General features: G+C 35.1%; 1 protein-coding gene across 5 annotated transcripts in view; it reads right to left on the bottom strand.

Annotated features, from left to right (window-relative positions):
• Positions 1–12,415, bottom strand: part of AP3B1 (adaptor related protein complex 3 subunit beta 1) — a 165,115-nt gene that overhangs the window by 95,899 nt on the left and 56,801 nt on the right. For all 5 annotated transcript variants that reach the window (XM_080573444.1, XM_080573445.1, XM_080573446.1 and 2 more), the window contains exons 8-13: positions 9,507–9,668; positions 7,247–7,344; positions 4,569–4,623; positions 4,414–4,485; positions 2,084–2,146; positions 1,048–1,180 (exon numbers count right to left, since the gene is read on the bottom strand). In XM_080573444.1, the coding sequence (XP_080429570.1) occupies positions 1,048–1,180; positions 2,084–2,146; positions 4,414–4,485; positions 4,569–4,623; positions 7,247–7,344; positions 9,507–9,668 (583 nt within the window). The remainder of the gene's footprint in view (positions 1–1,047; positions 1,181–2,083; positions 2,147–4,413; positions 4,486–4,568; positions 4,624–7,246; positions 7,345–9,506; positions 9,669–12,415) is intronic.

The raw sequence follows: 12,415 nt of genomic DNA, 5'->3' as shown, positions 1-12,415 counted from the left end.
GGAGAGAAGGAGGACTTGCAGAGTATAAATCAAACAAGAGAAAGTTCTGAACGCATCAGTGGGTCACACTGGTAGGACTACACCCTACCAAAGCAATGTCCGTAATAAAGGCCTTCTTAGGATTATCAGAAAAAAATATATCCAATAGATATGAAGAGCAATCAATGCTGCTTTTCAAAGCTTAGAGTAGATCTCATCTGTGTTATCTGTACAATTCTGATTACTCTATCCCCCCTCGCCAATGAAAAAAAACATGCTTCTCCTCCTTTTCCTGATATTATTATTTTTGACTATTTCTGTCTCAACTCTATTTCTGATATTTAACAACATCCATGTTGACTTCACATTTTACAATCATTTTCTGATTATCTTATCGACTTCCTTCTGCATAATATTCCTCGGTAACTAGTCAGAATATACAATATTATCAGGTATTGATTTACAGTGCTACTATATCCTATTTGATTTTATCTAATTCTTGTTCTATTTCTTGCAACTACATATCACTATATAAAAATAGCAGAAGACTAAATTATAAGAACAAGACAAATTTGGGACTGTTTATACTAAAACTATTTAATATGTTTTTCCAGTAAGGCACTGATGTACTAAAAAGCCATTCCAAGCTTTCAGCACCCTCTACAGGATAACCATTTTGATGCAACTGAACACATAACAGCAAAACTTCTACTATCATCTATGATACTCACAACAGTACACTTCAACAATTAACGACATTTTGAGAAAAAACGGGTAAACTCATCATTGCCGGCAACAAGGATTTAATCTTACTAACAAAAGAGAGAACAAATACCCAGTGACTATGAGAGCACAAAAGAGAAAACAAGTACCTAGTGATTATGAGAGCATTTTGACATGATTCAAACAAGCACCAAAGTCACTATTTTTATCCAGCTATGTCACTGAAATTCTTACACAAGCCAAGCTTCCGCACACTTTATTGTGTGATCTGCTCTGTGCAGTTCCTGTTAAGAAAAGGTTTCAAGCCATCAGCCACTCAGAAAACAGACAGAACATTTAGCTTACCATCTCTGTTGGACAGCAAACATACAAGGCCATTAAGGCATGTGTCAGTCACTTCCGTGATGTTAGTTGCACATCTGCCTATAGCCTGAATAGTAGCTGCAGCAAACTGTTTATCTTGGCTCTTCACGTAAGTCTATGGAAACAGGGTTTTCATTAGTCAATACATAAGTCTTGTCAAAAGGAAACTTACCATGTTGTACTCTTACGACAAACATATTGTATAATACATTCAATCTAGACAGCTATACCACATGTTAAAAGTTATACCTTTCCATCTCTTTGTCACTTCCAGAAGACATTTTGTTGCTGGCTTTGGTCACCCACAGCCATGGGATCCTCTGATTTCAAGGAAGCCAAGGGCAGGGGGCAATTACCCAAAAACAGCAATTAGTTTGCGTGCAAGGTTGGAAGAGTTGATGAGCTTTCTCTTCAAGGAAGTTTCAGTTCATTTAACCAGAAGCATCTGTGAAACTATGAATAACCTACCTGCCTGAGAACTACTATATTTCAGAGAAATCCAGCCAGAGAACTGAAGCAATGAAACTAGATGTCATATGCAAAGAGGAACAAATTTTTTCACAATATATGCAAAACGTTTTGCTGATACATATACATATATTGGAGCTAATGCTGTTTTATCAAATGACTTACAGAAATGAGGTTTGGCAATATCTGCTAATGACCAAAAATTAATAAAATTAAGACACTATTTTCTAAAGTGTCAGTCAAGTTGGTAGAACATGTTTTAAGGAATTTGGAATGGCTGAGTTCTTCTCAACTGGTTCTTTTTTTGGTTGGTTGGTTTGTTTTTTTTTTGAAGTTAGAAAGAATAAGAAACAAAACACTGAAACTTTTCACATAGAAAAAGCACCATTATCCATTATGATACGAGACAGTTTCACTTCAATTCCAAGAACACTTTATTCTGGAAAAGATGTTAACTTGAAAATATTAAGACTAAGACTCTAGATGAAACATCCAATAATGGCAATTGGACAACAGAAAGCATTTCAAAAGAATACATTTTTGCACAAACCTGGAATTCTCGTAGCAGAGTTGATATGTTGGCTTCATTTGCTAAATTTGTCAAGATTTCAAGCTGAAAGAAAAAAAATATTAAAAGCTAAAATGAAATTCCGTAAACAGTACCACATATACACAATAATTTTATTGCATATAAATAAATTATAATACTATTAAATATACTACTTGGAATTCAATAGTGTATACCAGATTTCAGAATAAACTGATAGCAGCATTGCACTCAGGAGGAAAATTCTCCTTGCAAGCACATGCAAGGTTTTCAAAACAGGACTCTAGGGTTCAGTGATGCATTTTCTATGAGCTATTGTTTTACAGTGTTGCACTGCATATCAAATGGACCTGAAATACTTCCAGCAGTATTGTTTCCTATGTGATACCACAGGCTTTGGATATAAGAACCATGTGACACCGTAAGAAGAAATAATGGAAAGCACAATTGCAGATGGGGAGAGATAAATGCAATGTCCATTACATTCAGATGAACTGCAGTAAAAGACATGTAGCTCAGGAAACGAACAGTTACATCTGTATGAATGTTCAGATCTCAATCAAAATCAACAACATCAGACCCTGAAAGGCCTCTTCCTTACTCCTGCTGAGCAAGAGGATGATATGCATCATCAGGCATATGCCATTAAGATGCTATGCTCCCAGTCCGTTTTAACTTTGAAGAAGAAATTCCAGTACCATTTAAATGAGGTAAACGGAAGAAAAAGATAATTATGCCTCTGTAAAAGGAATTCATACCTCACGAATTTGTTGGTACTCTTTGAGTTGGATGCACACAGACAAGAACACTTAATAGACACAATCCACTGGTATTTCGGGACCAATTTGATAAGACCTCCAGAGGCTCTTAGCCTTTATAGCCAGTATTGCACATGAAGCAAGTGGATAAACGGTTGAAAGACAGGAATAGGCACAAAGAAAGTGACTGTTTTTACAGTACAGGAAAGCTATCAATAGGATCTCAGAATTAACTTTGTTGATCTTTTACATTTCAATATATTTATATATGAACTGTGGAAGTGGTAAGAAGACAGGTGACACAATTTTCTGCTGATGCTACAGCTTTCACAAAAATGAAGGTGAAGTCTGACTAAGAGAAGCTGCATTGAAAACTTCAAATATTAGGTGGCTGGTTGAGAAAATAAATTCAACACATGAATGCACAGCAATGTTGATAAAGGGGGATGAAAACTTTACAGAAAATGATAGGCTATGAGCTGCTTACTGAAAACCGTAACAGAATTTGTTGTTAGAACAGATAACTCATTGAAAATATAAGGTCAATGCTAAGTAGTGAACAAAAAAGCAAACTTGATGTTGGGAAAGAAACAGAAAACAAAACAGTAATCAAACAATACGGTAGATGAATTCCAGCATGTTCCTACATCGTAAATGCTGCCATAGTTCTGGTCCATCTATCTTAAAGCAGATACAATAGAACAAAACTTAAAAAAAAGAAAGCACAAGCTATTTTATGTAACAGGGCAAACTGACAGATTTTTCAGCCAGTGAGTAATAATTGAGATTGAAAGAAAAGAGCACAATTTCTCATTCTCCAGCTCTTCACTAGTATATTATACCAATTAATAACGAAATTATAAAGTATCAATAAAATAACGTCTCTTTAAGAAATGTATATTCTGTATATTCCACTCCTAAACACAAGTGTCTGTGACAATCTAAAACAAAATAGAAGGCACTTAATAGTAGACAATTCTTAGCTATTGTTTTGTCAAGGACTTCACATCTATTAAGGACTAAGAATATAGAAAACAAGAAGAAAATAGCCTAAAAAACATACTGAGGTGTGAACTAGAGGAAAATCTAAAATCTTTATGCCAAATGCTGACCTCAAAGGCAACTTGGTACTCTGACTTTGTCCCATATTTGACTCCCATTTTATTCAGTGAAACAGATTTGAACTATTTTTAATCAAACAGTATCGACAACAATCAAACAATATCAACAGTTTTAATTTCTTTTCATGTGAGATGATGTCTCCTCCTATGAAAACAGTCAAATTCTAAATGCGCAAATGGCTAGTTACTTAGAAAGAATTAGTAATGCTCTGTACTGAAAAGTACCAAAAGATGCAGCAGAAAAACACAGTGCACCTGCTACCTAAACCTTGCTAAATAGTGAACATTTGGATACAAGCCTGAAGGACATGTGTGGATTTAACTAAAAGCTACACTACTATACTTAAAGGAACAGCACAAGATGCATGTCATAGCAGCACAAGAAAATTTTGCTTTCCTGTTGCAAACAGTAATTTCTACAGCAATGTAGAGGTAAATTCTCTTTTAAACTCACCTTCAGAGTTTTGATCATTGTTGGATCAGTTGATCTAACATAGAAACTCTTCAGATAAGGTTCAAACATGCCCTGAAAAATGCAACATATATAAATAAATAGTTCACCTGAGTTCAACATAAACTGTAATTTTGGAAACTCTGAACATGGTATACCTTTCTCTGAATCGACATAGTGGCAATATTTTGCAGAACGATATACTGCACCTCCCTAGAATTTGGAAAGAAAAACAAAAGTTATTCTACAAAATTACAGAAACACACAATAATGCATTATGGCAAAGAAAGCTCAATTATACTCAAGTCAAAAGTAAGTTATACATTTGACATGGCTCAAACATACAAGGAAAAAGCTTGTTGCCAACTGATACAAGTTTATTATGTGCTTCACAAGAAGGGGAACAATTAAACTAGGCTCTCATTTTTAAAAACTTCAATAAGGAAAAAAAACACTAATACCAGTATAATGGTGCAATTCTTCTTTTTGGCATTAGGGTCTTTGTTTAAACTAAAAATGAGCAATTCTTCAAAACATCTCCATTCTGGCATCTCCAGACATAGCTCACAAAAACCTCACGCTTTGTCCACCATAACAAGATATGGACTTTATCTGTACCATGCAAACTACTGTGTTAGTTACAACAGCTGATGCTTGAATAACTAGTAAGAACCAGTTCATTCTTTTTCATCTCAAAAAAAAATTTCCTGTTAATTCTCAAAAAGGGCCAAGCTTGCCTCTCACTTAGAATATACACTGACAGATTCACACATCTGTAGAAAAGCAGCACTTTAACAGACTTTGACAAGATATAGACAACAGAATTATGTAATATTCTAAACACAAAAACATTAAGCATTCTAGGAGGATGTTTTCATTAATATATTAATTTACCTCAGTAGGAGGTAGCCGTCTACTCAGTAGGACTGAGCAGAAGGAAGTCTGGATACTAGTCTGAAGCTTTTAAACTAGAGTTTCTGCACCGATCACTTACAGACCAAATAATAATTTATAAACAAAATTTCTAAATGTGTCCTCAAATTCCTGTGTGATGCAAATCTCATCCTAATAAAGAAATCAAATCACCTCATCCATTATCTCCTCTTATTAAAAATTGTCTAATAGCCCTGTAGAAATTACACCTGTTGTTTACAAAGAAAGGTAATAATGCAGAAGTACGTAACATCTTTGAAATATAATTTTATGTAATTCTTATATAGGTACATGGAAACAGTCAGCTGCACATCAGGAACCAAGACTGGAAATCGCTATGAAATGTTCTTCCAAGCACTTATATCCTTGCTAGATTATAACATATTTGACATTAATTTAAAGGCCACAGGCACATAACTTCAAGGGCAAACAACAAAAGCTTATTTCAAAGTGGCTCTAATAGCAAAAGTGTTTCTCACAGACTGGTGACAGAGAACAGACGAGTCATTCAACATGAAAATCAGAACTCTAGTGCCGTTTTAGGTGCTAGTTGAGACACAAGAAAGAAGTGATTTCTAATTTGAAGAAATTTGAGCATAAATGAGGAATAAACAACGTTCAAAATTAAGCAATTCAACCTGTGAGTATGAGTGTAGTTCTACACATTACCTGTAAAAATGCCAAACTGCTTTTGCTGTTTCATTTAGATTTGCATAAGGAGAATGGGAAGCATATTGTACCATAAAACCAAGCACAGAAATAACAGCAATTCATTTTCATTTTAAATAAAAGTGTGAATTCTCTAACAAGCCCAATTTTACTTCAGTAGTCAAATTTTTAATTGGTAGATTTGTTAGCCATAGGTGAGCTGCAAAAGTTTATAGAGAAAGAGCTCTATGGTGACGGGGCTCATGAAGCCCATCTAAGTCAAGTAATCTTGTCAGACACAACTAGAGCAATTTTTTTCTTTTTAAAGCTGTCTACCTGATTTGACTTACTTTTTAAAAATAAATAATTTTGACAGCTCAGCTATCCAAAAATATCATATTTAGCTAGGAAGTTATTCTGAAAATATCTTAATATTGTAACTGCTATCAAACGTTCAAGGTGTTTTATACAGATACACAGAAGTTTAAGATCTAAAAACTGAGGGAAAAAACTTTTAGGCAAATATTGGAATAATACGCCAAATCTACCTAACACGCACACATGCACGCACACAAACACACATGAGTATTATCAATCTTATGAAGCATGTGGTCAGTGAAACCCTTCATAGTAAAGTATGACTAAGTAACACTGAAGATGATTAAGTCAAACTTACTTATATTGAATGAAATATAAACTAGTTCTTTAAGAAACAGTCCAAGGACTAACAGGGGATTGAGCAGTAACAACTGGTAATTTAACAAGTATCACTCTTAGTTTTTCTGTCAACAAGAAGTTATCAATATACAGTAAAGAAAAATAAAATGCACATCTGAAGACTGAGTGCTTAGCAAGACAGTAAAGAACTACAACATAATTACATTTCAAATAACTTCCAGTAATTAAGCAAATCAAGAAACTAAGCTAACTAGTTAGTACTATCTCCATTTGTATGCTGCTATCTACATTTGTATGTTCACCAGGCTGTCTTCTCAGAAGGACGGTCATAATTAAGAATGAAACACTTATGATACTGAATGATCACTGAAAGTTAGACTGAAAATGATGGAACTGCATTTAATGATTCTCACATATTGAGTAAAAATTAGTATTTTACAGGACAATGTTACAACAAAACTCTAGTAATGCAATAATTATTTATTTATATGTATAGCTACAGATAAACAAGTACGTAACAATTTTTTTTTTTTTTTTAGAAAAGTAGATGGGAATTTAAAGTACAGACTTGACCTACCTATTACTACGTAGTAAACGCACTAATGATTTAGAAACAATACCAGCTTCAGATTTTGGTGCCAAATGCCAATAAAGCTGTGCAACTGCCATTACCACCTAAAAGAAGAACATTCAGAAAAGAATGTTAACTCAAAATATTCAAACATATGCATCACATTCAATTCATACCTGATGACCTACCAACAGCCTCTTCAGAAAGCAAAGTGCATACCCATGTTCTTTGAAATCAAGAAAGCAGTCTGGGAGAGAAACACCACGAGAAAGGTATTTTTGTTTCCAAAAATCAAAGGTAGTAGGTACCTCTCATTCTTCCCAGTATTTACTGGATAGTATAACATAAAGAACAGAGGGAGAGGGCCAGACAGAGAAAAATATAACTAATTCAAATTGTGATCATAATGATATCATATTTAATAACCCACTACTGCTAAAATTAGGTCATTCTAATTAATGAAGAGATATTGTGTTTTTTTTGTTGTTCTGTGTTTAAAAAATCCTACAATACCAGTGCTTTTATTTTTATTAAATACATGTTCAATATCACTTGTTCTTTCATTTCCACTAAACTTCCATTCTATTATTCTATCACACAACTTATTAAATGACAGGTGCATTTACTGACAGCTTCTGAAGTCTAAAATCCAACTGAAAGAACTACAGTAACAAGTAAGAAAAAGCAGATGACTCGGAAATATAAGCAACTTAAAACTCGTAATTTATATTTTTAAAATTTTCTCCTAAGTATAAGACAAATGACAAACTTTATGCCAATGACTAAGTCATGTCTCAGTCTTCCCTACAATACTGTCTTGATGAACTTTCTTAATCAAAATTAAACAAATCACAGAACAAAGAGACTCAAAATGAAGACACTACCATGACACTTAACTTGGTGCCTTAAACCCTAATGCCAATTAATATCTTTTTTTAATTAATAAACAAAAATTGATAAAAATATGAAGAGAGGAAATAACTGAAATATTTTTATCAATAGACTATGGGAACATTTTATTATGGACAAAAATCTAAAGTCAAATAGAAAATTTCATTTGTGGTAAATTCTGTGAATGTTACAAAAATTAGTATAATAGTAGCAATTCAAAGAATCAGTATTTCATTTGACAAATTGCATTTAAACTTCTCAGTTAACTTTAGTATCATAAACTTAAAGACCATAAAAGTTAGAATCAATATCGTATTTAACAGATATAAAGAAAGTGATTTATGGAATGTGGAAGATAAGCAACTACAATTCTTCTCAACGTAGTGTGATAGCAAACATTTCTAACACAGATGCTTTTTGCAAGAGATGAGGAAATACTACATAGATGTTGAACAGTGATTTTAGCAAAAGGCTGTACTCTGATATAACTACTATTGCAAAACTGTGTTGTTTGTTTCCAGAGTTTGCTAACAGAGTAGAAGTGGTTTTGAAAAAAGTTACATTAGTTGGAGTCTAAAAATGCGTTTCAAGAGAGAAACAAAAACCTGATCTGTTTAGCTGATCAAGAACAGGTTAGGAGATGATTTAATCATGATGCAACCATTGTATCTGTAATATGAGTATTCACTGTCACTGGAAATCTTTTCCAAAGACATCTAGTCTTGAGTAACAAGACTAACTGAGGTTAGAAATAAAGTTCCATGGTCTGACTAACATCACAATGATTCACCATCAGCATGGATCTTCCTGGTTCAAAGAATTCACCTGCATATTAAAATTTCCCGGAAATACTGAAGAGCATACTGCACCTGTTATGTCACATCTACTCTGGAATCCCGGCAACACACCTTAAGAACGTGTCTGGGAGTCACAAAAAATTTAGGTATGTAACTGTCCATTTTTAAAATGTGAGACTCAAAGGAAAGCACCACTTAATGTTCAACAGCAAATATGATTTTCTTTGTGAGTCTGTATCACCAAAACTAACACTTTCTTCCATCGTAGATGCTAAGAACTTAAGCATTAAAAGCTAGCCATAGTATAGTTGTCACATGCAACAGAAAGTGAATTCAAATTTTCTCCAATATTTTGTTTGTCTTTGGAGCATACGTGACACGCAGTTCAGGTGTTTTACTTAACAGCTAAGTTAATTTCAAAAAAGAAATAACGACTCTTCTTCTGTGTAACAGTTGCTACATTGTACAATCATCACTTGACTTAAAGAGGAATAGATCTGACTTTTTAAACTTTTAAGTTTTTTAGCAGAATAGGTATTTAGTAGTTGAATATTATATCAAAAAGGAATTTGTCATACAGCGGCATTTCGGCTTTGAAGCAAGGGTTTGGTATTTCGTAACAGCAGCCTGTGATCTGGGTCCATAGTATAAGTCTTTTTCACATTCCGATCCTTTTCTTTCTGTTCTCCATCAGATTCATAGAAATTGTTTTCATTGTATTCTTCTACAACATCATCATCCTACCAAAAGACAAAATTAGAAGAAGATACACAAAATATTTGAATCATCCAGCTGTATTAATTTACAAAGTAACATACAACACCATGGCTCCATGCAGGATTTACGTGTTTTGCAATATGCCCATGGAACAACGTCCTCCATCCCAGTTGGTAATAAATGTGATACAACAAATGTAACAACAGTGCAAGATATCTTTACAAGTAAGATGAACTACTAAATGAAATACCTTCGTACTCTGTATTAGATTAGGTAAGGATGTTAGTTCTTTTTGGACCGAAAGCCTATGATCCAAAGTTGAATCTTCTGAGGAACAGCTCTTTAAAATTCACTTTTTGTAAGTCTTAACAGAAGTCGTGCATTTTTCGTTTTCTAGTAATATATAAACTATTCACGAAAGCAGCAAATCTCTAAAGAAAGGACAGTTCTTTTCTTAAGAAATTTTATGATATAAAAAGTCACATATCCTGAGCCTGCCCTTCTCTGATGAAGTACAAATTCTTGAGTTGTTTAAATGAAGTTACAAACATTATGTCACTGAAAAGAAGCAACAAAAACAAATCAACAATAACAAAAAAATAATACTGCAAAATTTGCACATTACAATGGAACAGAAAGAAAAGTACTATATAAAAGAGGCAGGAGACTGAACACGGGAACCTACAGGCTTCTTTGTGTATAAGAATTGCTTCCAATTCTTTTAATTATCCCAGATAGGGACAGCTGTTACATGAAAATGTCAAAACATTTGACAGTGACAGTCACCAGTGACCCCTTAAGCCTCAACCTGAACTGCAGCCAGAATAAGGAAACTCAACTTTTTTTTTTTTTTTTAATTCTGCATTTAACTGAGTAATGTGGGTTTTCTTTTGTTTATTTATTTATTTTCTTTGAGATGCTCAAAGATTTCTGCTGTCAAAAACAAACCTCATTTTCAGTAACACTGTGTACCCATATCCCGTTAAGTAGTTTGGGGTCTGGAAAAAAGAAAAAAAAGCAATCAAAGCATTCTGTTGTGACTGTGGCAAAACAGATTATAGCCAAGAATTCAAACCACCAAGTGAAAACCACATCAAAAAACAAACAAACAAACAAACAAAAAAAAAAAAACAGTGAAGAACAGAGGTCCCAGAAAGGAGATCCTGCTTGCTGGTGCTAGATGAAACAACTGCAGAGCTCAGAGCCTCATTGTTATTTCAGCTATGAGATCTTGTAGGACTCTGATTATACATAATTCTGTTTTGAATAGGTATGGAAATTAAAAGTGAATACTGGTATTACATGTAATTTCTGTGCTGCGTCAATCCAAGCAGAGCCTTCCCTAATTACAGCTGGGCATAAGCACTTACACAGAGTTATAAGGAAAGGGGAAAATAATTCAACGAGAAATATCTTCACTTTGGCAATGCTTCTGAAACACTAGGAAAATGTCAGTGGGGCTATCACTTCCACAGGTGGTATCAGAGGTACACAGGGACAACTGGCCAAGACTGCTGTCCCCAGAGCAACTTTATACTGTAAGTCTTGAGTCTTGCACAAAAGGAATAGACTTGGGATGCATATTAGTTCTCCTCTAACGTGGCACACAGCTGGTAGCTTCAAGGTGGCAAGCACAAGAGAAGCCTCTTGTTATTTTAACATAACAAAGTGCAAAAGACTTTTTCTAAGGCAAGAGCATCTACACTCAGCAACAGTGCTACTGGTGTCTGGGATTACAAACAGCAACCAGAACAGCATGCCCCTTAAATTACGTCTAAACTTTGGACTCCAAGCAGGAAATAAAGTATGAATAAGGTACAAGAGAAAGCAACATCGATATTACTCTAATTACCAACAGCACAGAACTGAAAATAAGACTCTGGTCTTGGAAAATGAAAGTCTTGCTGTTTTAACTAATAGCATTGAATCAACAGTCATCACCTTCCACAAATAATTTACGACAATCTTTTTTCTCCAATCCTCAGTATCAATAATGCATCTACACTAAGCTGTGGGAGACACTTCTTTAAGTTTCCTTGAAGAAATGCCAGATATTGCTGGCACTAAAACTTTATTTCTCCAGATTTCTGATTTGACCTCAAACTCTCAAACTGATGGCAGCTAGTATGTATCAGCAGCAATATCAGAAAAACAGAAAAAAATGGCGGGGGGGGGAAGCACTCTGATCTTTTTTGACATGGAATAATCACAGAATGGTTGAGATTGAAAGGAACCTCTAGAGGTCATCTGGTCCAACCCCCTTTTAAAGCAGGGACACATACAGCAGATTGCCCAGGACCATGTCCAGACACCTTCTGAAAATCTCCGAAGGAGACTCCACAACCTTCCTGGGCAACCTGTGCCAGTGCTTTATCACCCACACAGCACAGAAGCAATTCCTGATGTTCAGGGGGAACCTCCGGTGCTCCAGTTTGTGCCCGTTGCCTCTTATCCTGGCACTGGACATCACTGAAAAGACCCTGGTTCCATCCTCTTTGCACCACCCCTTCGGGTGTTTGCATACATGAGCAAGACCCTCCCTGAACCTCCTCTTCTCCAGGCTGAGCAGGCTCAGCTCTCTCAGCCTCACCTTATAAGAGAGGTGCTTCAGTTCCTTGATCATCTTGGTGGCCTTCTGGACTCTTTCAGTATGTCCAGGTCTGTCTTATATTAGGGGCCCAGAACTGGACACAGCACTCAGGTGCAGCCTCACCGGCCCTGAGCAGAGGGGTGGGATACCCTCTCTTGACCTGCTGGCGATACTTTGCCT

The sequence above is a fragment of the Anser brachyrhynchus genome (genome assembly GCF_964034855.1).
Source record: "Anser brachyrhynchus genome assembly, chromosome: Z".
NCBI lineage: Eukaryota > Metazoa > Chordata > Aves > Anseriformes > Anatidae > Anser > Anser brachyrhynchus.
The sequence above is the reverse complement of the archived record's forward strand: the minus strand, read 5'-3'. Positions and strand labels throughout refer to the sequence as shown.